The sequence below is a fragment of the Scophthalmus maximus genome, chromosome 2 (genome assembly GCF_022379125.1).
Source record: "Scophthalmus maximus strain ysfricsl-2021 chromosome 2, ASM2237912v1, whole genome shotgun sequence".
NCBI classification, from domain to species: Eukaryota; Metazoa; Chordata; class Actinopteri; order Pleuronectiformes; family Scophthalmidae; genus Scophthalmus; species Scophthalmus maximus.
In genome coordinates this window covers 25064536-25092500 of record NC_061516.1, presented here as the reverse complement: position 1 = coordinate 25092500, position 27965 = coordinate 25064536, and the positions used below count along the sequence as shown (strand labels likewise).

The following is a 27965-nucleotide window of genomic DNA, read 5'->3' as shown; positions in this document are numbered from 1 at the left end:
TCTCCCCATCTGCCCCTGCGAGGCGGACAGTATCATGCAACAGCAGCGACCTTTGACCCCCCCCCCCCCCACACACACACACACACTCCGTGGCCAGTAAACACCTCTGGTTGGTCAATGTCGGACCCCCGACGGCCAGTCGTCAGCTGCTGTTTTGACTTTCTTTTGCACTTCGATCCGAGCTCGGGGGTTAGATTAGATGAGTGTGTGTGTGTGTGTGTGTGTGTGTGTGTGTGTGTGTGTGTGTGTGTGTGTGTGTGTGTGTGTGTGTGTGTGTGTGTGTGTGTGTGTGTGTGTGTGTGTGTGTGTGTGTGTGTGTGTGTGTGTGTGTGTGTGTGTATGCAAATGAACACGCACTTCATTTCTGCTCGCAGAGACCAAATGATGTTGTTCTTTAGCCACTTTGACTAAACAGACGTGTCTGTTGTCGATATGCGTGTGTGTGTGTGTGTGTGCGTGCGTGTGCGTGTGTGTGTGCGTGTGCGTGTGTGTGTGTGCAAGGGTACGAGGATCCGAGCGGATCAATATGCGGCTCTTCGATGACATAATTGATTCATTTACTTATCATCTCTGTCGCAGAGGTTTATGTGTTCACCCCTGTGTGTTTGTTGGTTTGTTGGTTCGTCTACAGGATTACACAAAGTCTACGGAGCAGATTCCCCCCCCCCCCCCGGGGAAACTCGGTGGCAGGACGGGACAAGAGAGAATCCATAAAATGTTGGCGTGGGGGCGGATCCAGGAATTATATGAATCACTTTCTTTAACATTGTGTGATGGGGTGTGGTTTTTTTTTTTTGGGGGGGTGCGTGACAATTTCAACAGTATCCCGGGGGAATGATTCATGGATCTTGGATCAGTGAAGTCAAACACAAGCATTGAAAAGGCTTTAAAAGTGTCAAGTCAATGCAAATGCGATGTGACGTCGTGGTCCGGCCGTTCGTGAGACCTCCAGGAGAAACGGGACAATGCGCGGCGCGTCCTACTAAGAGGCAGCGGTGGGAAGTGAAGGAGCCGAGGATTGACTGGGCCCGGGACGGGTCGAATATTAGGACTCGTGCGTTGTTATAAAAAGCCGATGGCGCTGAAATACGGTTGTTTCTGTTGTTTCTGTGCGGCCGCCTGCACGACTTCTGCAAGGAGGAAATGAGTTGAGTGTATGAATATTCACGGAAAGGAGAAGTGACGTGAAAGATGACCTCTGGTTTGTTTACGTCAGGCCTTGCGTGCGCTTCCTGTGTGCAGTTTGTGTGTCCGAGATTTAAAAGCAGAACCGAGATTGGACGGTAACGGACCGTGAGGCGGGTGTGAAGAGGGGATGGAGAGAGGAGGAGGAGGAGGAGGAGGAGGAGGAAGACGTTGACATGTAAGGTCACAGCTGTGAAGAAGAGAGGCTGAGAGAAAACTTCCGCTCCGTCCTTCCACACTGACGTTTTGGGCCTTTTCCCCGTCACATCGTCCCCGTCATCTCCTCCCGATCCTCCCCGTTCCTCTTGCCTCCTCCCGCCTCCATTTTCTTCACATCTCCGTCCTCATAGGATCTTAATCCAACCGTCATGATCATCATCATCATCACGTTTGCTGGCCTGGCGACTATGCGTCCGTTTTTATATCTAAGGTTGACGTATGACCTTAGGTGGGAACCCTGAATTGTTTTTCCAACATGCTTGTATCCCTGATGCCTACTTTATCAGTTGGTTTCTCGTTCCTGAAGTGATAAAAACAGGACGTCCTGACAGAGTTCCTCGACAGTTGAGCTTGAAAACATTCTGAATGTCGGGGCTTTTAAGAACGATCGGCGTTTCCGTCCTTCTTGAAATCAAACAGGTTTCGAGCGGCCTTGGCCCTGAAACACCCAACCGGCCCAAGGAACGCCCAACTGCCTGCCTGCCTCATCTCTGTCACTCATTAACCAGGCTCCACCCTTTCTTCTCTGCACACACACACACACACACACACACACACACACACACCGAGAAACAGAAAGTAAGGGAGGTCAGGAGGCGAAATGAGAGACATGAGACAGACGCAGATGTATGTGTGTATGAACGAAGGGCAAACCCTGATATCTCTCTCTCTCTCGACACACACACACACACACACACACACACACACACACACACACACACACACACACACACACAAACTCACACACACACACACACTCTGACTTTGGGTTCTCCTTCGTAACCTCCTTCCCCATGAGAGGGTCCTCTGGCTTCTCTAAGCCAAGTCCATATAGGGAGGAGTGTGTGTGTGTGTGTGTGTGTGTGTGTGTGTGTGTGTGTGTGTGTGTGTGTGTGTGTGTGTGTGTGTGTGTGTGTGTGTGTGTGTGTGTGTGTGTGTGTGTGTGTGTGTGTGTGTGTGTGTGTGTGTGTGTGTGCGTGTGCGTCAAGGACTCCAGTTACAAGAGTTGTACAATGTTTGGACTCACCAATGGGAACTGACCTTCCTGACTTCTCTTCTCTCCTCTCCTCTTCTCTTCTCTTCATTAAACTAAATTCAAATTTAGTCCGGGCTCATAATAAAGTCTCAGGTGAGACGACACTGCTCAAGTACGTCAGCCATGTTTGATTTGGCCAAGACTCTGCACTCAGAAGCCCACACACACACACACACACACACACCTTCCTGACCTGCACACGAACCAGTGAACGTAAATGGCCGACGGGTGTGTGTTGGTCACATCCTCCAGTTTGTCTCCTGGTCGCCAGCAGTTTCCAGCGGTAGAGAGCACGAGGCCGAGCAAAGTGATTTTCCCGTGGCGCCGGGGTCAGAGTTGAGAGGAAGACGTTTCACTGAACACTTTGCTATGTTCTTTAGTATTATCTCGGTTTGGGTGCGATGCACGTTAACAAAAGTTTAAGATGCTGATCGTAAAAATGGCAAAAATGGATTCAGCTCTTTGTTTCCTGGTCCCGCCGCTCGCCGACCGGCTGACATCTCTCTCCAGACAAATCCCACTAATATCCCAAAAAATACTGGGTGTGTGTGTGTGTGTGTGTGTGTGTGTGTGTGTGTGTGTGTGTGTGTGTGTGTGTGTGTGTGTGTGTGTGTGTGTGTGTGTGTGTGTGTGTGTGTGTGTGTGTGTGTGTGTGTGTGTGTGTGTGTGGACCCTGTGGTGGGCATGAACATGAGTATGGCTGACTGGGGCAATCCCCCGCCCCCCACCCAAAACACACGCACGCACACACACACACACACACACACACACACACACACACACACACACACACACACAGGGCCGGGGGCTTTGGAGAGAGGCAGCGGAGCAGTGACAGAGAGGAGAGCGTTGACCCAGATAGTCTCTCTGTCCCACCCTCTCTCTCTCTCTCTCTCTCTCTCACACACACTTACACGCACTATAAAAAATAACCTTTTTTAATTTTATTTCACACTCGATTTTGCTCCATTAAACGTAGTAGTGGATTCAAATAAGGCTGCGACGTTATCTACTAATCTGCTGATTGTACGTCGGAAGACGGCCGAGACAAACAATTTGTCCACGTTCCCTTTTTTTCGTGAACGCGCCGTTTGGAATTTGATTTGTGGGGGGAAAAAAGTGATCTCAACGTGCGGATGTCAAGTTCTTTGGCAATAACCCAATCATCATCATCATCATCAACATATTCCATCGTGTACATGGTCTCAGCTGCTCAGAGTCGCAGCTTTGAAATGATCATTTTGGTGCAGAGGAACGGAGACGACGGAACGCGTGCGTTGACGAGTTCTTTTCAAAATGTACGCGTCGGAGGCTTCAAAGGAAACCAGCTCGTTTCACTTTGAACAAAGTGACGTCGCGCGTCGCCGATCGCGTCGTGTTTTAAACCCACGGCCGCGTCAGCCGCCTCGTGTTTTTGGCCAGCGCCATGTTGGTTTCTTCGCCACCAGACGTATAGGATGGGAGGTGTGGGTCTGACTGAGAGCTCGTCCACTGCGCGCCCACCTACACCCGCGACCATGCATCCCGATTGGACGGCACCAGCTGTCAATCACGCCGCATCCACGCTCCAATGTACACGGTGCTGTATCGTCCACTCTTCTCTAAGTCGGACCAATGATGTACAAAATGAACATCGCGCTGTATTGAAGAAGACGTCGTGATGTGCGGGTCTGTCACTAAGGATTATTTGTATCATTCATCCATCTATTGATGATTATGACAATTTGATTTATTATATATTGAAAAACAAAACAGACGATGAAATAAGGATACCGGACCTAGCAAATGTTTTTCTCAATTTCCAGTCGATTGATTGACTAAAATTGACTCCACCTTGGCTCCGCCCACTGTCGGCTACAGGACGGACATATTGTTTCTGGATCCGCCGTTTTTCTCGACTCGGCGGTGACTCTGTTTGAGTCCCAAAAAAACTTCTGTCTGTCTTTTCTCAGTCCCTCCTCGTCGCTCTCTAAACCCCCCCACCCCCCCACACCTCCCACCCCACCCCAGCCCGACTTCCTGTGGTGGGATCAGAGGCTGACAGGGTCACACCCACCCCACCCTTTTTTTTTTCTCTTCCTGGAACTCCACAGTGGGGGGGGGCTCTCTCACACACACACACACACACACACACACACACACACACACACACACACACACACACACACACAGTCTTGTCACTTCTCGTTTACAAGCACAACATGCGCATATACACAGTCACATATCACTACTCGTTAGTGCTGGTCCACACACACACACACACACACACGCACACACATACACACACACACGCACACACACAGGCACACACGCACACGCACACTCTCGACCCCGTCACTGTAACTCCTTCCCCTCCGCTGCCTCGTCTCCCAGCAGATGCGGATCAAGGAGGATTTGCACCACACAAAAAAAAAAACCCAACCCGATTCTCCGTGTTTTGCTTCCCTCCGCGGCACGACGGGTGTGGTTCGTGAGCTGCAGCACAAACTCCAGAAAAAGTCCAGACGGCTTAAGACCTCTTTTCTTTTTTCTCTCCCTCTCTCTCTCTTTCTGTGTGTGTGTGTGTGTGTGATTTGTTGCTCACTCACTGGTGCTTGTCTGCACTATCCTGCAGCGCTGAACTCCACCCAGCCGCCGCCGCCGCCGCCGCCCGCAGCTCCACGTTCGGTTAAAACAAACACCCAAAGAATTACGAGGCAAATCCCGTTCGATCGAGGTCTGTCTGCGGCGCGCGAGCCCCCTCCAACGCACAAAAACGCCCCCGTGCGCAGATTTCCTGCTCGTCTCTGTGCACGCGCGTGGAAACACCGTCAGGCCGTCAAGAACCCTGAGAAGGACGAGCAAGTCATCTTCCAGGGGGAAAACGTTTGAATCTGGAGGATTTGATTACATTTCAGTGTGTTTGGCTCGAAGCCGCCCGTGGAGTTTTTCTGTTCCTCGCCCTTCAGCTCTTCTCATCAGACGATAACAAATCCTCGCCTGGCACCGACCTGGGAGATGGAAACAGTTCGGCGGCTTCCACCGGGAAAAGCGCTTTCGAGTGGCGTCCCCGTCTGAAGGGGCCGCAGAAATCCGATTTATCACGCTGGGGGGGGGGGGATGGACTTTGACCTAATGACAAAGATGAGAACGATTTTTCACTCATGCGTTTGTAATTTGCATCATTTCCTGTTTCCTCTGTACTCGTACAGTCACGTGTCTTTACCTCTATATGTGTCTATGTGGCCAAAGTTTTCAACTTTTACGAAATGTTGTTTTAGTGTGAAAAGGCCCCGGGGCCTGCGATCCAGTCTCCTGACGGACAGAAGCTGAGGCTTTCGGGAAATGACGACGATGTCAAGCGGTGAAATCCAGCAGTTGCCAAACACGTGATGTGAGAACGCGAAAACGTCCACCGATGTAGCTCCGCAACTTGTCCTGCCAGCTAGGGGCCGCAACCGACGATCCATTTCACAATCGACCCATCGATCAGTTGTTTGGTTCATAAAATGTCGAAAAATGACGATCGTGTTTCCCCCAAAAAAACCCAAGATGTTATTGTTTCTTTCTCCACACGCCAAAGAAATTCAGCTCACTGTCGCAGAGGAGCAAAGAAACCAGGAAATGGTCACATGCAAGAAGCTGAAATCGGAGAATTAAGACTTTTTTTTTCCCCCATAAAAACTACTTGAACCGATTCGTCGATTATCAACACAGTCGTCGATTAATTTAGCCGTCCCCCTCCTGCGTTCCCCCCTGAGCCGCGTACTTTTGTAGAATGCATCGGGCGACGGAGTGCGATGTGTGGGGTTGCCAGTTTGAGGGGGTAGGTGGGGGGAAGGTGTGGCATCGAGCTGCCGTTACCTTTGTTTAGACACACAGAGGGGGCTCTGTCCTCGCACAATGGGACTGAGCATTCCAGTGTGTGTGTGTGTGTGTGTGTGTGGGGGGGGGGGTGCCTGCAGCCACACCCAGGCTGATTGGCTGAGGCCCCACCCCACCGTGGAATCCACTGGAGCCGGGTCACATGTCGGCCTGCCCAGCGAGCGGCACGCGGCCTCCGTCGACAGAACAGAGACACTCTGAACAAATGCTCTCGTTGGTTTTACTTTTCCTTTTCCTTTTTGCCCATTTCTCATCTTTTGCCACTTTGAACGAAAACTCGCTGTCGACACGTTCACTCTGAAACCCCCTCAGGAGTAATCGGCGAGCTCGTTCATGAAAAAAAAAAAAAAATCGAACAATTGAAACGTGTGGTTTAAAATAACTGCTGCAGACAGAACGACATTTTATTACTACAACATCACACAGCTGCTCCTTCTTTTTTTTATAACCATTATTATTATTATTATTATTATGATGATGATTCCCCTAAAGCGGAAAACACCAGAGAGAGAAACGCCTCATCACAGATATGACTTTATGTTAGATGTTAAATATTGTCTCTGCTGCTTCTTCTTTTTTTTTTACCTGCAGAATTAATATTAAGTAGATCTTTCAATGTACACATCATTGAAATGCTGCTTCAACACGTCAATTGATGAATATTCCTGAGAGACACTTGAGTATTTTTGCTTTTAATACTCAAAAACTGATAAAAAATATACACTTTTATATTTAAAACTAATTTTTTCCTTCTTAAAAAAACCTTTCATTTGTTTGGATTTCATTTTTTTTGTGAAGCACATGTGTCGTTGTTAAGAAAAGTCCTGCACAAATATATCTTATTATAATAATTATATTAATTATTATGAATGTTATTTGTATATTTTCCCCATTTTTTTTTTACCGTAACAAATGTTGTGAGATTCACATTTTGTCAGGGTGAATAGACATAGCCATATTTTACAGCTAGCACTCCCAGATATTGTTTTTTTTTAATGTGTAAAACAAAGTGGGAAACTGCAAAAGTATTGATCTGTGAGACTGATCAGCATCTTTATCATCATCATCATAATTTGGCTAAACAACAATATTAATCTTTCCGTTTGTGTTTGATCGCTTCCGGTCACAAAATCTGAATTTGTTTTAAAACCACAAAGAAAAAGAAAGAATCTAGAGGAAACGTCGCCGGCTGAGCTCAGCAGGGAAGAAAAACGAAAAAGAAAGAAGAAGAAGAAAGACCTGCAGAGGAAGTCGTATTTTTTTTTTTTACAACTTCCTCACTCGTGTGAATCAGTGGTTAGACAGATTACACTGTGGAGGAGGATGAGGCGGCGCGTGTTGCCATAGGAACGGTGGAAGTTTAAATTGAAGCAAGCGTTGTGAGACTTAGATCTTCAGCATGAAATAATTATTAAAAGAAAAGGATAATTTTTACAAACAAAACGTTTTCCCTGGTTTTTTGCTTTTTTTTTACTGTTTCTAAATTTTGTAATTGTTTTCAATATTTTCGGCATTTAGACTGTTTGTCATTTGTCGCAGGATTCTGAGAACTTTTCATTTCCTAACAACAACAACGTCAAAGTTTTTCAGACAAACAATCAAAAGATTTTGATTTTAATTTAATAAACAATGAGAGACTTTAGCATTGAAGAAGATCATCAAAATTTATGTATATGTAAGTATATATATATATATATTTTGAATTTGATTAATCGTTTTACAAACCAAAACGAAATACATGAGAATTTGCTTCTTTTCCTCTTTTTAAAATGTTGATTATTTTCAATATTTCCAGCATTCGCACAGTTTGTCAAGCAAATGAAGAAATGTGAAGACGTCACGATGCAGGAATCTCAGAACGTAAAAGAATCAGAGGATTTTTATGATGATCGACGATGAAGTTCCCGACTTTCATCATCACGTTATTAAACCTCACTGCGGTCTCCGTTAATGATGATCTAATCTCTCTTATGTGTTTATTGATCGGGAAGTGATGAACCAATGCTGATCAAGACCCAAAACCAGCCCTGAATTTTAACCTTATTATCTATACGCTTCTTTTTTCTTCATATTTCTTATAACTTGCCGTGTGTCGAACTTAAACCCTCTTTTCAGTTTTTCAGATTCATACTCTTCCTTCGCTTGTTCTCTCTTATCCAAATCTCAATTTTTGCCTAATTTCCGTAAAAACCATTTGGGTATTTGAAGACGGAAAACGTTCATTTCTTTCGTCCAGTGAAAAGAAATGTCAACCCGATGACCCCCCGTCGAACTGAAGTGTCGAGACCAGCGTCGATAACCTGCTATATTTCTGGTGTCGGTACCACAACCCGGGTTCGTACGACGTTCGCACTCGCCTCGCTAAACATTCAGGTCCCGTCACGCGGGACGGGGGTCCGAGGAACAGCTGTGAGACCAAGTTTCCCCTTTCACGCGTTTCATTTTGTGTCGTAAAATTTGGCAGAAATGGCAGAAAGTGGGTGAGCGAGGCAGGAAGTGGACACGGAGAGAAAATGGAGACAGAGAAGAAGAGAAAAGGGTGTGTGTGTGTGTGTGTGTGTGTGTGTGTGTGTGTGTGTGTGTTGAGTCCCTCTTCTATGGCATTCCCCACACCTCTCTCTCTCTCTCTCTCTCTCTCTCTCTCTACATGTGTGTGTGTGTGTGTGTGTGTGTGTGTGTGTGTGTGTGTGTCTTTTGCTCGGCATCCAGAAAAGGGTGTGTCCGCCTGCCTGCCACTGAAAGGGAGGGAGGGGTCAGTTCACGGCTACTCCTCCCTGCTCGCTCTCTCTCTCTCTCTCTCTGTTATTTCTCTTTCGCTCTCATTCCCTCAGTAGCGGCGTCAGGATCAGGCCTTTGTCTCTCGTCCTCCTCTCTCTCTTCACATTTCTATCTTCGTGTGTGTGTGTGTGTGTGTGTTTCTTCTCCCCACCACCACGACCCTCTGGCAGACTCTTCCAGAGCTGGGGGGTGTGGGGGGGCGTTGCTTCTAGAAGAGAGGTAACGCGTCTTATCTCGAGAACTTGCGCTCCTCTCCTACCTGTCGTCCTACCCCTCTCTTCCTCTTCCTCTTCTCTCTTTTTCCTCTTCCCCTGTTCCTTCCTTCTTCACCAAATTGGTCTTCAAACCCCCCCCCCCACTTTTCCTGGAAGTTTTTTCTTTTTTAAATACCTTGTTTTCATCCTTTCCTCCCCCTCCTTCCCTTCTCTGCCACTTCAACCCCACCCCCCCATTTCCCCCCTCCTCAACTACCCCCCTTTATCACCTCCTCTCCTCCCTTCCTCAACCCCCCCCCCCCTTCCTTCCACTCTTCATCTCCGATCTCCTCCTTCCTCACCTGTCTCTTCTTCTTCTTCCCTTCCTCAGTGCCAGTTGAGTCCTAAGCAGAAGAAGAATGCCGTCGGCGCCCAGAAGAAGCAGAGGAGCCCGGCCAGGCAGATCCCCCTGACCCGAAAACGACAACAACAACAACAACAACAACAACAACAACAACAGCCGCCGCCGTCGTCATCACCTCTGCCACCTGCAGTCCAGGAAGAGAAGGAGGAGGAGCCGCTGACCAGGCCTCGGCTGCCCAAGGAGGAGGAGGAGGACTCGGGCGAGGAGGAGCGAGAGGAGGTGGCGACCAAGTCTGTGAGGAAGAAGAAGAAGAAGAAGAAAGAGAAAGGGAAGGAGGAGGTGGAAGAGGAGGAGGAGGAGGAGGAGGAGACGACGACGACAGACATGCCTCCTGTACAGATCAAACCCGAGCCAGAGGAGATGGAGTGCACGGTGAGGAGGAGGGGGGGGCGGGGGGCGGGCAGGGGACGGATGGAGGTGATTGGCTGATTGATTCAAAAGGGTTTGTGGGATCCGTGGGGCGAGGGGGTTGACGGACGGACGGACGGACGGATGATCGTCAGGTTGGCAGGTCACGTCCGATCGCGTCCTGAGTTCACGCCCGGATCTGAATCCGACAGGATTTCCCGCGGAAAGTTCATTCTCGGCACACGAGTCAGTCGCCAACTGTTATTAATGCGATTCTTCAGTCACCTGGAAACCAGCATGTGAGGCAGAGCCGCGGCCTCCGTTTACACACCAACACTCCTTGTACCTCACAGTTCACCGCGCCGGAGGCAGATCACTGCGTTGCCTCTGTCTGTTACAATAACGGGCGTCGTCGCATGAAAACGTCCGTGAAATTGTCCAATTTTTTCCGGAGTCGGCCTGCCTCTCGTGACGAGCGCGGCAGGAGACGGTCCGACTCAGACGCGCTCACCGCCGCAGGAGCATTTCCGGAACTGTCAGCGGTTCTCGCTGGGATTTTCCTCCTCGGTTTCTCGGATTGGGTTCCGACCCCTGACGTTTTCCGGAAAAGTTTGCGTTCTCACATAGAGCGCCTCCGGAAAAGTGCGGGAAACATATCCGGCCCCAAAAGCAGCTTTAGCCGGACTCATTGAAAAGACGAAAAGTGAAGCTAGAGTTATTCATTCATCACCGTTTGAAGTGTCCATCACAGTTTACTGAAACTATTGGCTTGTTCACAACCGGCCGTTTTTCCCCGCGTCATCACAGGCGACAGACGACAGACGCGAGATGGAAAAGGTGCAAATATCTGGAATAAGAATCCTTTCATGATTCTTATTAATCAAGTTTAAAAAAAAACAACAGTGTCGCTGAGCCGGGATGTCAGTGGTTGGTGCGAAGGGGTCCAGACACTTCTGTCCGACTGATCTGAGTGATGGATGCGGACGTGGAGGATGCAAGTGAGGACCATAGTCGATTATGGCCTACTGCCGTTACTTGTTGATTTTGGACAGTAAAGTTTTAGAGTTCAAAGTTACTTCCTGGTAGTAGAAACTGCCAAAGAAAAATATGACCCAGCGCGGCCAAGAATTGATGCTGTAACCGGGCGTTTATTGTTACGCCTGTGCCGTATCGATTATACGAAATAACAACACGGAGACCGTCGTATAGGACCAGCGTATAAAAGGGAGTTCGTATCTATCTGACCGCTTAGATTCATGGATTGAAACGTGGACGTGATGTGCAGTGATGTCGGAAAGGGAGGATGCATCGCGTCGTGAAATCCAATCGTCGACAGTATAATCGTAATTGAATGGAATCGTGAGACCGGTGATGGTAAACATCCGGAGATCACGTTACGTTTGAGTTGATAAAGAAGTGCCAGGCCCCAGGTGACGTTTCAACTTAGGTCCACCTTTCGTTCCTGAAACGCCGTCTTTGCGTTCGATTCGTCAGATCAGCATTGTTTTCGGTTCTGACTCTTCTTTCAGATTCCTGCAGGTCCCGAGGTTTAGTAGCGATGTGAAAACGTTGTGGGAGAAAGAAAACCTCAAGTTTTGACTTCTACGAAAAGATCGACTGAGACTGTTGTTCTGCCTCACACGTTGGGTTTCTTGATGGAATCTTTTCACGGGTTTCTCGAACCAGAACCTCAGATTCAGATCAGAAACACTGGAATGAATTCAATCTAGTCATGTGTTCCTCATCTTTCTCTACACTGATTTTAATGTGAATCGGTTTCTGAAGAGACAGACGAAGCATTTCAAAACAACAACAACACATAATTAGCTCCGGCTTTTTTGCCTTTGCGCACCAGAGTGTGAAGAAGATGGATTTATAGCTGCATTATTGAGATATGAAATTGCTAGTCTGTGAAAGACTCTGTGGAACCCGGTCCCAACCCAGGTCCCTCTGACGTCTCGAGAGGATCCATCGCGCCGCTCAGAACTCAGCGAGAGTTTTTATTTATAGAAAAATGATTCATAGTAGATGCAAGAAGGTTTCCCGTCATGGAGAGGAGAGGGATGCTGATCAGAGGGGAAGATGGACACCGAGCGGAGTGGAGACGACGGAGGCTGGTGGAGCGCAGAGGGAAAAGATGAAACGCTGTCAGATGAGCGGACGGACGGAGTGAAGGGGGGGGCGTTATAGTGAGGAAGAGGAGGAGGAGGAGTTCGGTGAAGGTCGTGATGGAGGTTAAGAGAGACATCAGATGCTTTCGGTTCTTGTCAACTCAAATCTCCTGCTGCCTGTTCCAATCGAACCACAATCATTAATCAGGAAGGACTCCGTCGCCTCGCTGCGGCTTCATCCGCACAAATGGCTTTTTCAGCTTAAGTCCACACTGCTCCTGCGTGCTGGACGGAGCCCCGAGTGAGGCCTCGCTGCTGAGGCGCCTTTGAGCAAAGCTTCTGTGATCCCGGCGGCAGTGAACCGGTGACCTCTGGCTTCTCCGGATATAGAAAGGTGACGCCGTCGGCGTGACGTCGGCAAACACGAGCGAGCAGGCAGAGGCGTCTCGACCGGCGACTTTCAGAACGAGTGGCAGAAAGTCAATACACTTCGCGAAAAGGGAAGCGCTCGCCGCCGCTCGCTCGCCGCCGCTCGCTCGCCGCCGCCGCCGCCGCAGTGTGTTGACATTGGCGGTTTTGCATTTCAAGCAGCGCAGTTGACCTTTTGTTTGTTTTCCATCCCGATTGACTTTCAGGCAGCGGATCGGTTAGAACGAGCTCCGCGAAAAACAAACTAGCGAGCGGGTCAGGGGTCACGGCGTTCCTTGACAAGGGGCCGCGTGAATCCTCCTCGAGGAGAAAGGGCTTCTCCTGAAACTCCTGCCGGGGTCAAAGTGCACATCGCCCGAATGACCCCGGAACGTGTAGGTCTGCGTTATGATTCACACGGAACCAGCGAACGTTTAAAATGATGACTTTACTTTCTCCGACATACTGTATGCATCACGTGTGTCAGAGTGTTTGAGCGTCGCAAATCGTTTCTGGACAGATAATTGTCTCTTTTTTCTGCTTCAGTATTAGTTTCGTTTCAATCCGTAGCAGATAATCATGATGGATTCATTCATGCGAGGCCATAATTGTGGATCTTTTCTAGATATCCGTGCCGGTCAAATACATTTCTGATATATTGGTTGTATATAATTTTTGTTTGATTATGATTTAGGATTTACTTGTGATTGTCCAAAGCAATTAACAATTAGTACATTTAAACTTTTACAGCTGAAAGTTGCTGTAAATTGGCTTCAGCATATATGACTGAGGTTTTTTTTAACAGTGATTACCGTTTTTTAAATTACATAAAATCCGTACACATTTATTCATTGATATTTCCATGACGCAAACTAAAGCATAGAGCTCATTTAATTCGTCTTGTAATGAAAAATCAGGATTATGTTTTTGTCCAGTCACAATTCAAAATCTAGTCGAGTATTTTTGTTTCGTTTTTGTCTTTAACAAAAGTTAATGATAAACCACTGGTTCTCAACCTGGGGGTTGAGGCCCTGTCAGTGGGTCCTGCCATGAATCCAAAGGGTCACCAGAGGTTTTTTCTCTTTAGTAAATGACAAGAAAGTTTTCTTCCTCTCAGGTTTCCTAGTTCCCTGATTAGGACGAATGTCGTTTGGACAAATTACTTCTTTCTGCCTGAAAAATATTCAAATGGAAAAAAAACCATTGTATTTATTGCTCACGTTGAAGTATAACACATGTTGAGACAAGATTTGAAAGGCACCAGGAAACGTTCATAACTTAAAATGTGGTTGTTGTTTGTTGTCGCCACGCCTACAGTAGGTGTAGGTATCAGTCCAAATACCCAGTTATTATTGAGAGACAGAAGAGCGTATGTAAAATAAAGGGTGTGAGCAGTAATGATAAGGTCTGTCAGAGTCACTGGCACCGTATAGAAAGAAACCATTAACCCGGCCTACGTGCCGAGCGAAGAGGGGAAGGGTGTTGTCAGCTGGACGGCTGGAGGAAGTGCAAAGAAGAGCGCTGAGGGAGGAGGAGGAGATAGGGAGCGAAAAGAGCGGAGAGGATCTGGTGCCGAGGTGACGCGACGACAGAATGCAGATGGAGGGAGGGGGGAGATACGAGGGGAAGGTGGAGAGAGGGCGTGGACGCTCAGATAAGGACGGGGCCGCGGTCCAGGTCCGTCCTCCTCTGCGCTTTTTTTTGGGGGGGAGAAACTGCCGAGCAAGTTGCGAGATTTTTCTTGGAAATGACAGAACAAAGACGCCAAAATCAAAAGCAGAACAGGTTCATTTCGTAACACTCCGTCACAGCCCCGGCGGAGTCCTCAAATATAGAATTAGTATACGCCGCTGATCATCTCAGGTATGTTCATCAGTGTTCCTGAGCTCTGGAAAGCGTGGACGAGCCTCCGGGGGGAATGTCAGCCATGGTGACAAAGGCTTGTTTGTGGTTTGCTCGCTCACCTGTCAAGCTGAGTGACATGGGCCTCGTCTTTTTTTCTTTTGTAACTGTAGAGAGAAAAAAGACCAAACATCCGCCTCTTGGCAGGACCTGTACGGTGGAGGCATGGCAACAGTGGAAGGTGTTTATTATCCTGCAAAGGGGGACTGATGCGCTGCTGAGTGGGTTTTGTGACGCCGCACCACACGCCTACAAGTCATCCATGATTGACATGACGTAAAGGTAATAGGTGAGACGCACGCAGGCCGTTCTCAATCATACACCTTTGTGTCTTCAGTCCACGCCGTGCAGGAATTGCTCTCGTAGGCAAGGTGAGGTTCGTTTGGGTATGAGATCTGACAGTGGCCGTGTGGAGCCAGCGGAGGTTTTGATGTTTCTGTTTGCTTGTAGTGGTGATCTGTCCTGATTCAGTGACATTTTTACTTGAGCCGGCGAATGGAGATCATCTTCGGTTGTACTTTGTCAGTGACATATTGAGAGTTCTCACTTTAGGTGGTCGTCCTTGCATTTATGAGTGTTTTGGGGGGATCATTTCTTTGGTGGCACATAACTGTCCGGACTGCTTATTAACCTTGGATTAATAAGCAGATATATCTGATAATGATGATAATAATGGTGTGGGCCAGTGGATTGTTAAGTTTTCACCGGCCCTGCTGGTGTGCCTGTCATTCACGGTGCTCATGAGAGAACGCTGCACTTTTCCGACATATGTAATCAAGCGTCACCGCACCTTACATTTTGTCTGAACAAGGTCGAACATTTGAGTGATTTTGTGGAAAATATCAGGCTTGCTTCGATGCGCGTACAATATCAGCTGCTCATCCGGTGCTCCTCTATTATTCGTCCTATTCTTTTATTTTTTGTTATGGACACATAAGTTCCGAGAAACAACTTTGTCTCATTCAGCACCTATATCCAAGCCTGCCACTATTACTATTGGAGTTCCCCAAGGCTCAATACTTGGGCCTCTTTTATTGATAATAAGCAGTAGAGTTAACAGTAGAGTCAATCAACAACTCAACGTTGAATAGTCAGAAGAAAAAAAGTTCAAATTGCAGTCAAACCATCTGCTGTCGGGCGTCGCAGTGGGAAAAGATCTACGTGGGTCTTCGAAGGTTCCTGTTTCCACTGATTCGCTCATCAATTTTATCCCCTTGTCTCAGACGATGGCTTATTTTGTACGTCACGCACGCAGGGCGTGAAGTGAACAGGTGGATGTGTCCACCCGCTGTCAGACAAATAGTATTCCACAGGTTCCGAAAACAGCTCCCTTTTCACATGAGAAAGCAGTATTGCGTTAGCATGTTCACATGAGGCTGTGAGGGCAGGGGACTGGGGGAGGGGAGTGGTAGGAGGCACTCTGGTGTGTGTATGCGCATTTGTGTTTGTGGCATGGTGTGGTTTGGGTTAGTAGAGGGTGGGGGCTGGGTGGAGTCGTGTTGCGTAAGGCATCATTAAGCAGAGGGTGTGTGTGTGTGTGTGTGTGTGTGTGTGTTTGTGTGTGTGTGTGTGTGTGCTGACCACACCTCTGTAGCTCCCTCGAACAGAGGGAGTGGAGTTTCCTGTCCAAAGATAAAGTCTCCAGGAAGCAGATCCTTCTGGAATTCACATCCCACCGAATGTAACACCACTTGTCTTAGCTCGAATATCCATTATAATCCCCGTTAACGCGAGCCGTGTGTATCATCAACACAGCATCGAGGGTGGATGTTGACTGAGGGTTTTCAAACACTTGTTTTGCGCGATCGTCACACTTAAACCTAAATATATTCCGTTTACTGTCACTTAAGACGATTAAGCAAGAACATCCCCACAACCAACGCTCGAACTAGAGACATTTTTTCATTTCATTTTCAGTTATTTATCGGCTCCAGCTCCGATCAGCAGTGATGTCCACATGGACAAATAAATACATTGAAGTTAAAAAAAAAAAGCCCAAATACAAAAACAGTTAAAGGTCATGAAGCATTTGAAAAGGGAGCAGTATAAAAAACATAGGCTGTTAAAAAAATTGATTCATGAAGAAGATTGAAGATTGATTACATCTAGTCCAGTTCCGGGAACTTCCTGGTGGAGGGAGAGGAGTTGAAGAAAAGTAAGATGGCCGCCGGTAGGATTGACCTCCTGTGCTGCGAGGTTGAATGAGTCTAAACGTGACAAGCGAGTGTAAACGCAGTGTTTTTTTAACCTCTTTTCGGTGACACACACACATACACACACACATACAACCACACAAGCACACACACACGGGCTGTAAACACACCTGTCACCAGGTGCTAGCTGTGCTAACTGGCTGCTCGCTGCCATGCAGAGTTTTGCCAGAGTTTAAAAAAAAAACAAAAAACGCACATATGAGAAAAAGGCCAGTGTGAGAAGACGGCTTGGACGGAGGAAAAGAAAGAGGAGAAGATTAAACGGCCGGTTTATACAAATTAACTATTGCTTTTTTTCCCGGTGTCAGAACGAGGTCAAAGGTCATTCTGCGGCCTAATTATGGCTCTCAAGCAAAAGTTGGAGAGACTTTCTCTTCTTCTTTTTCCCCCACAACAGACACACACACACACACACACACACACACACACACACACACACACACACACACACACACACACACACACACACACACGCGCGATCTCCCCCATCTCTTTTTCCCGCCTCCCCCTCTCCCGTGTCTCTCTCTTTCCCCACTGTCTCTCTTCTGTCTTTCTCTCGCTCTCTCTCGCCCTAATAGGATATGTCGAGGGAGGCTATGCTTCCGCTCGCCCCGTCGCCATGGCAACCGCGGCTCTGGCGGGAGTTGCCGAAAAGACTGTGTTAGCCTGATACCCCCCCACACACTCACACACACACACACAGAGACACCCCCTTCCTCCTCCTCCTCTTCCTCCTCCACCTTTCCAAGCCAGCTTCCCTCTCTCTCTCTCTCTCTCGCTACCTCTCTCGCTTTCTCCCTGCCCCCTTCTCACTCTCTCTCTTTCTCCCTTTCTAACTCACCACTTGAGCCAAAGGCGAACACACACGCGCGCGCACACACGCACACACACGCACACACACGCACACACACACACTGAATACCTGCCAGCACAGCACCGTGAATAGCCCTGAAATGTCTCTCTCCCCCACTTCTCTTTTTCCCTCTCCCCCTCTCTCTCTCTCTCTCTCTCACACACATGCACACAAATAGAAACACAAACACACAATGAGGTCCTCTGTGCATATGTGTGTGTGTGTGTGTGTGTGTGTATCACACTGATGTATGCACATAAACAAGTCAGTTGTCCTCCGGCAAACAGGAGCAGTCATGCACAAAGACACAAGTGCACAACACGTACACACATACACACAACTCTATTACTCCCTGTGTGTGTGTGCATGCGCACGTGTGTGTGTGTGTGTGTGTGTGTGAGAGAAAGAGCATGGGACATAAGAGGTTAGAGGCCTATTTACTGCGCTTTTGCCAGGAGGGCTTTGCGAGCACGAGTGTTCGACAGAGTGTGTATTCATGTGCGCAAGGAACTGTGTATCTGTGTGAGTGTGTGTGTGTGTTTATGTGCGTGTGTGTTCAATCCATTCATCGGGCAGAACAATTTTTGGGATGCAGGGATGGAGAGACATAGAGAGAGAGAGAGAGAGATATGATGTCGGGGGGGAAAATGCATTGCAGATATTGGACGGGTGCAGTTTCCTCTGCTGGTGCAGGGTGATGATGTCATCGTTGGCAGCCCAATTCCTCCAGAGTGCAGCTTCTAGGAAGTAAAAAACATCCGCTCTGTTTGGGACAGGAAGCAGATCTGACTGTGTTGTATGTTATTTTAAAAAAATCATTTCACTCAGAGCTAAACGGAGTAATATTCAGTCTATTAAGCAGATCAGCTGATGTTTAAAACAGATTAGGGATGATGTTGTCTCCAGTGTGATATGAGGTTTAACAATGGCCGTGCAGGTCAGTTGTGTTTATTAATACGACGATAACTGCTGCCACTTTAGTGCTATTGTTAGATCACTTGTGCCGCTGCGGTGTTGAGCTGTTGATTTATCTGTCGGGAGGTTGAATAGCTTCAGGAGTGACCTCTCCCCCCCTTCAGCTTTTCAATGTCGGGTTCGAACTTGAACCGCAATAATCCGTTCATTTGAAAAACGTTCATTTGAAAACGCGCCACTACTCCGAATTTTCTAGCGTCTCAAACGGAGAAATTTAGAAACGTCTCTGGCCGCCGTTGTTGCTGCATTTTAGTCTGGAACGGGCTTTCAGCCCTGCACTGACGTCCGGACATTTCCCTAAACTTTTCCAGAGCGGATAAAGTGTATGTGAGAAAGCAAAATCTTGCTCCGCACATTGATGAATTATAAATAAAAACACGCAGCTTTCAGCAGTGAAATTACCGTCATGTCATATCATCATATTTTCATATTGTCATATTGTCATATCGCCATATCTTCATGTCATATCATATCGTCATATCATACGTCATATCGTCATGTCATATCGTCATATCATATCATCATGTTGTCATATCGATATATCGTCATATCATATCGTCATATAATATCATCATGTCGTCATGTCGTCATATCATATCGTTACGTTGTCATATCATATCGTCATATCATATCGTCGTGTCATGTCGTCATGTCGTCATATCGTCATATCATATAGTTACGTTTTCATATCATATCGTCATATCATATCATCATGTTGTCATATCGATATATCGTCATATCATATCGTCATATAATATCATCATGTCGTCATGTCGTCATATCGTCATATCATATCGTTACGTTGTCATATCATATCGTCATATCATATCGTCGTATCATATCGTCATGTCGTCATGTCGTCATATCGTCATATCATATAGTTACGTTTTCATATCATATCGTCATATCATATCGTCATGTTGTCATAGTGGGTTACACCACAGACTTTGGTACAGAAGACGAGGGGTTCGATTCCGGACTAGGCAAAAAAAAGAAATAAAAAGACACCACTGATTTGGACAATCTCCTGCTGCGTTCGTCATCTGCGAGAGGCACATTTTCGGAAAAAAATGTAAAACAAAACAAAAAACAAAAAAAGCGAAGCACTTTGTGTCAGTAACTGTTCCCTTGGTCGTTAAATCCCCTGCTCTCACTTTTCACCGTGGCCGGTTCCTCTTCCGTTGTATTTTCTGCCGCCAAGCAACCAACCGCAGAGAAAACAATCTGCTTCCTGTTTACACCGACACGCACACACACACACACACACACGCACACGTGCCCGTGGGCTTTTATCCGCCGGGCAGCCGATGAGCCCAGTCGTTCATCACAATGCTGACACTTTATGAATTAATCAGACTGTGGCAAACAGCGAGGTCACGTCTCAGAGTAGTAGAATGTTGTTGTTGTTGTCGGCTGCCGACCTTATTTCACCCTGAAAAATAACGTGCGTTAAATCCCAGAGGGACCCGAAGAAACGCGGGACGTGCGGCGTTGAAATGCGCCCGTCAGGATGCAGCGAACTGTGGGAGTGTGCGTGAGTGCCCAGTTCCACAATGAGCCATATTTTATGAATCTGAGAGAAGGAACGTGTGTGTGTGTGTGTGTGTGTGTGTGTGTGTGTGTGTGTGTGTGTGTGTGTGTGTGTGTGTGTGTGTGTGTGTGTGTGTGTGTGTGTGTGTGTGTGTGTGTGTGTGTGTGTGTGTGTGTGTGTGTGTGTGTGTGTGTGTGTGTGTGTGTGTGTGTGGAAAAGGTTCCTGAGGTCGTTTGCCTCTTTTGAAAAGCCCTTTAGAGGAAACGTGTGGATCGAGGGTCGTTTTTCTTTAGTCACTTGGTTTCGGCTTGTTTTATTTCAAAATGTAAATCTTGAAGTGGGAGCACATTGAACAGAAGACACGTGTCGGTTCAAATGGCCTGATGGAATTGCTGCCCTTGCACAACAAAAGAAGAGAGAATCGCCCCCCTACGTGCATCCTTCATCCCAACGTGTACATTCACAACGTCTTATCTGAAACACACGTTTATTGGCCGATGTACCGAGTTGGAGTCTAAACACGCCAAGTTGGACACGGACAGGTTTCACTGTCATCACTGCTGCCGATCGACATTACATTACATTACATTACATTACATTACATTCATTCAGCAGCATCATCAAGTGATGATGAAATGTGGGTGGGCAGACTTGTCTCGACACCCGTTCGTGGCTGGAGGGGAATTCTTCTCCTTCTTTCCGCGAAACACGAGAGAGGAATTAAGTGGGTTTTTTTTCCTCTGTGCCTTCAGGAAAGTTTTTGATTTTGACACTGAATGTGTTGTCGTCCGTTTTTTGTTTCATTCGCACACAGAGTCGTTGTTTGACACACGGAAAAAGTCGGAAAGGGAAAGGGACGTTATGACTTCCTCTACGCGTTTGTCGACGCGATGGGCGATTCCGTGGCGCCGGCCGGCGACCAGGCGCAGAGGAGGCTGCTGGGAAATTGACCAGTGAACCATAAAGCGAGTGAAGAAAGACGTCGCCAGGTTTGACACGAGTCCAGGTTTAGTTACGGTTATGTCAATTGAAAGCGAAGGTGAACGGAACAGTCAAATCAGCTTTTCCGCCGCGGAGCTCCGCTCCTCCGCGTTTTTCCCGGTCCCTCAGTTTAAAGGGTTGTTAGTCAAATGCGGCCGCGGCCGTCGCGGAGGAGAAGCGGTCGCACTGCGCGCGCGCGCAGCCTAGAATGAGAGAGTGCAGATTTGGAAGAAGAACAAACTGGACTTTGGCTTCATTTGTGACTTTGTTCAGCCTGCGTGGAGACATTCTGTGTCCAATGTGTTTTCATGTGAAGATCTGAGGCCTCAAGACGAACCTCTCCCTCCTGCTCACAAACGCCTCGAATTTGTCCCGCGCCGCGCCGCGCCACGTCCGCGTTGAGATCCATATCTCTGTATGTGGAAGCACTTATTATTTCGTAGGGCCGACTTGTGGGATAATTGATTTTCTAATTGATGCTTCATGTAAAAAAACAGCCGTTCGTTATAAAAGCTTGCGATATCGCGCCTGTTTCATGTCGTGTAACAGGAGCGGCATTAATTACAACTTGAATACACATTTATTCATAATTAAACGTCCACGGCCCCTTAATTGGATTTCTCCGACTTCCTTCTAATGTTGCTTTATTTATTTTTGGGGGGATATTTCTTGTTTATTTTGTGTCAGAAGTTGGATTTTGTTTTCTTCTTTAAATTGGGGGGACATTTGCAAAATTAGCTGCAGAGCTGTAATCACGTCCCGAGCGGCATTTTATAAGGTCAGAGTCGGGTCATCACCCCCGCGGTGGGTGTGTTTTTGGTGACGAACATGTTACCAAGCAACCGGGGTGGGGGGGGGGGGGGGGGGGGGGGGGGGGGGGGGGAACCAACACTGGCAAGTCGCTCCTGTTGGGTAACATTAGAGAGACGTGGACGAGAACGCGGAGCTGTGCTGGGAGCCGCCTGCCAACAGGTGGGTGAGGCAGAGAGAGAGAGAGAGAGAGAGAGAGAGGGGGGGGGGGGGTAGACCGTTTAACACTGGGTGGGGGCAGTTGGTTGGTGGCGCTTTGGGCGGGGTCAGGCTGCAAGAGGTGGAGCACATAGATGAGTGTGTGTGTGTGTGTGTGTGTGTGTGTGTGTGTGTGTGTGTGTGTGTGTGTGTGTGTGTGTGTGTGTGTGTGTGTGTGTGGGAGAGAGATAGGCGGGGCCGCGTGCTTCGTTGTTAATATCTCCCCCAGCTGTTGTTTTTCCTCTCCATCCATCGTATCTGCCTTCACTCTCTCTCTCTCTCTCCCCGAGTGAACACACACACACACACACACACACACACACACACACACACACACACACAAGACATACACTTTCAGCACGCGTGTAAAAATCATATTCAGGGTCGTGTTGATCACAGGTGATACTGCCACACACACACACACACACACACACACACTCCCAGCTAATCAATGCCTCTCCCTTCATCTCTCTCCTCCCATCCCCTCATCATTTTATCCTTCCCCTGTTCTCTCTACCTCCGACCGGATCCTCTTTCTTCACCTTTCACACGCGCACACACATGCACGCGCACACACACACACACACACACGCACACACACACACACACACACGCAGCGTGTGTGTCACGTCCGGGCCTATTGATTTCATCCCGTAGAAAAATCCGCTACAGCAGCGTGGACTGAAATCCTGTGAGGTTCAGTTCAGTTTTGTATTTTATTCAAATGTCTTACTCCGCTCCGAGTGGGTCCTGTTGTGCAGCGATCCTGTAACAGCACAGGATCGTGTTCTCCACCAAGGGGTTGATTTCGGCAGCTACAGGCGAGGGTCGTGTTACCAGGCCTGCTGTCGGGTTCCTTCGGCGCTCTCCTGGCCCGACTCCACCGAATACCTAGGAAGTGCTCGTCGGTTTGGCCTGCACCCGTTTGTCCCGCTGCGCTTTTTCCTCCGTAACTTGCAGAACCTCTGCGAGAACATATTTGAAGCTCGAGACAACAACACAAAGTCAGCTTTTTGGCTGTAATTTGCACGAACTGTGTCGTGTTTGGATAGATGCTGAAGAAAAAGACGGGAGACGTGCTCAGAGAGCAGGACGGGAAGCTGGTTTACTGCAGTTTGCACAGTTTCAATTAATGAGTGATGTATTATGCCACTGGTTTGTGGGAGGAGTTCCAGCGAACACAGCGAGAACCGGCCTCGTCAAATCCAGAGTTAGAAACACAAGCACATTTTTATAGTAAATGATAATAATGGTAATAGAGAGCATTACAGATTATAAAGTGCTTCACAAGGCAGAAATTAAAACAAACAAGTCATGAAATCATCAGATTTCAAAGCCGATAGTTGTAAATGTTCAGAAAGAGAAATTAAATAAGGAAAGTACGTCTTGAGATGTCTAAATCTTTCTTCCACTGGCTGAATCTTTGACGCGTCAAACTGCTGCCAAATTAAAGAAATACAAAAATTTTAAAAAATGTGAGGACTGTCTCGTGATTATGACTTTGACAAGCAAATGTTTGACACACAGTAAGGAAACATTACGTCATTGGAATATCATTTCTGAACGGGAATCTGGGATGGGAGGCTGTTGCCGTTGGCGACGACAGTAGTTGTGCGGCCGTTGACGCGCGGCAGTCAGACCGTCACCGCCGCCATTTTCAGCATTAAAGGGGCAGTAAGTGATTTTCATTCAATACAGTTATCAGGAAGAATTCTGCGGATTTTAAATTCATATATAATATAATCATTAAATTCAAAAACCCAGACACGCTCCGTGACCTGGGTCCGGTTTGTGGTCTGTCGTCTGATTGGACCAAACATGGACGGAAACAGGAAGCAGACCGTGCACATACTGTACTGTGCCATGTAAAACAAGCCTATGTGGGCGAATGATGTTACTGGTTGTGTTGCCACTGATGATGATGATGATAATGATAATGATGATGATAGTGATGATGATGATGATAGTGATGATCCTCCGGACATGTTACATCTTCCTCTCCGCCTCCTGCACCGCTGCAGTCGCAGCTGCTCCCCGCATCCGCTCACGTTCGAGAAATCGCATGAATTAATTGCGAGGCGAAGACTGGGTGACCCATTTAATGGTGGAGCGTTTGAACCGAGAGGCGAGGGAGGGAGGGCGGGCGGCGCACGCCGGCAGCATCCACGGCAACACGCCTCTTGTTTTCAGCGTGGTGCGTTCAGGCGCGTCAAGGTTTCATTGTTTTTAAAGGTGAATTGAGTTTGTTTCAGCTTCGCGGACAATGAAGTTATGGATTTTGCCTGGGTGCAGGTGAAATGCCGCACTGCACCTTCGAGCAGGGGCGTGGACCCGAGTCCCATGACCGGGACTCGAGTCATGAACTCGAGAGCAATGAAAATGTGTCACTTAAATCTATTCATATTCTGATTCAACCAGCTTGAACTCTGGATTCCCAGAAAGGATGTTAGCAGATCATTTACTTGAGTAAAAGTACAAATACCACAAAGTAAAAATACTGTTTAAGATGTAACTAAAGTACAACTATGTAAATACAATCAGGAAAATGTCCCCTGTGACTGTTTCTATCATATACTATATCACAGATTATTATGACTCATGTGGGAGCAGGATTTTACTGTTGTTGGTTGAGGTCAAAGCTCATTTTAGACCTTTTTTTGCTATGAGGTTTAAATGTATGAATATTTTGATTATGGATCAATCTGCTGATTAATCGATTGATTGTTTGGTTTGTAAAAAAAAGATCAAAAAGGACATAAAAACCATCACAATGACCCAGAGCTTGGAAATGCAACCACACCTCTAAAAATACAATAAACAAAATAGATTGCAATGATCAAAAGATAAGTAGCCAACAAGCGACAAAGATGTCTTAACAGATGAATTCAAATCTGGAAAAATGTTGACTCGTGTAAAGTCCATCAATGTGTTCAAATTGTATTATATTTAGTGACGAGCACATTGTGACTTGTTCCGGACTCGAACCTCAAAGTTCAGGGCGCAAACCGCCTCGACTCTGGACGTGACCTTGTTTTCTCCTCTGGGGAGTTTTTCAAGCGAAGGTCAGTTTCTCTGCTTTTGTGTGAAGAGGGAGACGATGTGCTGTCGTTCGAAACCCAGATGTGTGAGGCAGCGTCGCCCGATCATTGAGTAATAATGTGGTAAAGTACCTGTATGCAGTCATTTTTCTCCGTTATGAAATTGAATTTCTGTGGCTCCATTTATATATATACCAGATTTTTGATCAGTTACGTAGCAAGCCAGTTCCTGGGGCGTGAAGGCGTCCTGGGCAGGGAGCGGGGTTTGCCTGTCCGGACATGCATCTGTGCTGGTGCGTGTGCGCGTGCAAGTCCCGCCCTGCCCAACCCTTCGGCCCCTCCCGCCGCATCCATTAATCCAAAGGTGTCTCCCTGAACTTGTAAAAACCCCGCGCGAGCGGGTCGCCGTGTTACGTGTGTTTACACGCCTGTCAACTGTTCACCACGCCGCTGTCAGACCAGACACGCGTTACGCATTATGTTATTAAAAATTCAAGCGACCGACCGACGGGCAGCAGCCGCGCACGTGCAACTGTCGAATAGAGAATATTGAAACGTTTTTTTTCTGTTTGTGTGGGACGAAGTTGTAGAAAAGAACTTGATGGTGACGATGATGCATATGAAATGTGCTTCCGTCCATCTTAGCTTTGCTCCAACATGAAACATAATCCTGCTCCTGATGCGGAGTCGGATGTGTCCCATCGTCTCTCGCCCCAAAATTAGCATCTGTGATTTATCGTGAGGAGAGTCGAGTGTGATGAGCTGCTCGTACGCCGTCGCCTGAGCTCAAAGTCACAAAGTTTCATCTCTTGTCTGTCTTCCTTGTTTTTATTACTCTTTCTCATCCTGCCTCTCAGATCCCAGAGCTCTGCAGGAGTGGAATCGGGCCTTTTTTTTTTTCTTCTAGAGGACGTCAGTCTCTTTGTCTTGCAGAAAGTTTTTGTGGGGTTTAATCTGGAAAAAGGGGCGGGGTGGGGGAAATGAAGAAGAAGAAGAAGAAGAAGAAGAAGAAGAGAGGAGAGAGGAGAGCGGGGGAAACCGGAGAGAGAACGGAGGAGAAAAACGGACAAATGCAAGAGGGAGTGGGAGGAAATGAAGCCGGCCGAGGGACGGGGAGGGCGAGGTGGCAAGGAACAAAGGTGTGGCTGCGCGGTGGAAGAGAGCGGAAAGGTGCTGGAGGGGAAAGACGGGGGTGTGGGAGAGAGAAGAGGCGGAGGAGGAGGAGGTGGGGGTCAGGTGATGGAAAGATGAACGGACTGGGAGAGAGAGAGAGAGAGAGGGGGGGGGGGGGGGGGGGGGCTGGTGGTGGGTGGGGGAACGAGTGGAAAACATGGAGTCAGCTGATAGCTCCCAGTTTCCATGGCAACGCAAGGCCTTTCCCACCCACTCTCTTTCTCTGTCGTGTCTCTCTCTCTCTCTCTCTCTCTCTCTCTCTCTCTCTCCTCTGCCTCACCCACTCCCTCACTTCTTTCACACTTCATTTTATGTTGAGTCCCCCCCCCCCCCCCCCCCCCCCCCCCCCCCCCTCTCTAAGGCCGTGCCTCTGAACTCATGCTACAGCCGCGCTTCCTCGTCCCCACTGACTTCTCCTTTCCTCCTTCCTTCAGCCACGTCGTGTTCGTCCGTGCTGTCAGCTGACCCCTCTCACCTTCCTTTTCTCTCCCCGTTCCCGTTCGCCGGCAGAGCTCCTTTAACTTCCTCCTTGTCTCAGCCAAGTTTGGTTCAGGTTCGATGTCGGTTTCTTTCTTTTCTTTCTTCATGTTGTCAGAGCTGAGAAAACATTTTGCGTTTGGAAACTCGCCGCGTCCTTGCGTCCGCATTACTCAATAGGAATAATCCCACTCTGCCCGAGGAAGGATGTATTACCTGCACAAAGGCTGCAAATGTTCTTTGCGTGACTACAATAAAAAGACGACAACTGTTGCTTTTGCAAGAAATATAAAAGAAACAAACTTGTTGCGTCCACTAAGACGCAAAAAAACCCCACTGATATAACTCTGGTTATTTGCACCCGCGTGATGATTGTTGACTTCAGGAGGGAGTTTACCGGAAAACCTGCGCGTCTCCGTCCCGCCGCCGCCGCCGCCGCAGCAGCGCGGCTGCCATCTGAACTGCGTGACCTGATAAAAGGGCGTAGCGTCGTCTCCACCCTCTCCTCCTCAACCAGAGCCAAGCTGGGCCCAGCTGACCTGGTCGAGGGCCAACTCCTGTAACTGCTGCTCCCTCGCTCTCTCTCTCTCTCTCTCTCTGTCTCTCTCTCTCTCTCTCTCTCTCTCTCTCTCTCTCTCTCTCTCAGTCTGTACCAGTCTCTCTCTCTCTCTCTCTCTCTCTCTCTCTCTCTCTCTCTCTCAGTCTGTACCAGTCTCTCTCTCTCTCTCTCTCTCCCTCTCTCTCTCAGTCTGTACCAGTCTCTCTCTCTCTCTCTCTCTCTCTCTCTCTCTCTCTCTCTCTCTCTCAGTCTGTACCAGTCTCTCTCTCTCTCTCTCTCTCCCTCTCTCTCTCAGTCTGTACCAGTCTCTCTCTCTCTCTCTCTCTCTCTCTCTCTCTCTCCCTCTCCCTCTCTCTCTCTCTCTCTCTCTCAGTCTGTACCAGTCTCTCTCTCTCTCTCTCTCTCTCTCTCAGTCTGTACCAGTCTCTCTCTCTCTCTCTCCCTCGCTCCCTCGCTCGCTCTCTCTCTCAGTTTGCACCAGTCTCTCTCTCTCTCTCTCTCTCTCTCTCTCTCAGTCTGCACCAGTCTCTCTCTCTCTCTCTCTCTCTCTCTCTCTCAGTCTGCACCAGTCTCTCTCTCTCTCTCTCTCTCTCTCTCTCTCTCTCTCTCTCTCTCCTTTGCTCGCTCTCTCTCTCTCTCTCTCTCTCTCTCTCTCAGTCTGCACCAGTCTCTCTCTCTCTCTCTCTCT

General features: G+C 48.0%; 1 protein-coding gene across 2 annotated transcripts in view; it reads left to right on the top strand.

Moving 5' to 3' along the window:
* The window catches only part of klf8 (Kruppel-like factor 8), a 59833-nt gene that overhangs the window by 13730 nt on the left and 18138 nt on the right, over window positions 1-27965 (top strand). Inside the window, exon 2 of one of the 2 annotated variants that reach the window (XM_035624116.2) lies at window positions 9668-10072. The exons of the other annotated variant lie outside the window; for it this stretch is intronic. Within the exon in view, the coding sequence (XP_035480009.2) occupies window positions 9668-10072 (405 nt within the window). The remainder of the gene's footprint in view (window positions 1-9667; window positions 10073-27965) is intronic. 2 annotated transcript variants of the gene reach the window in all.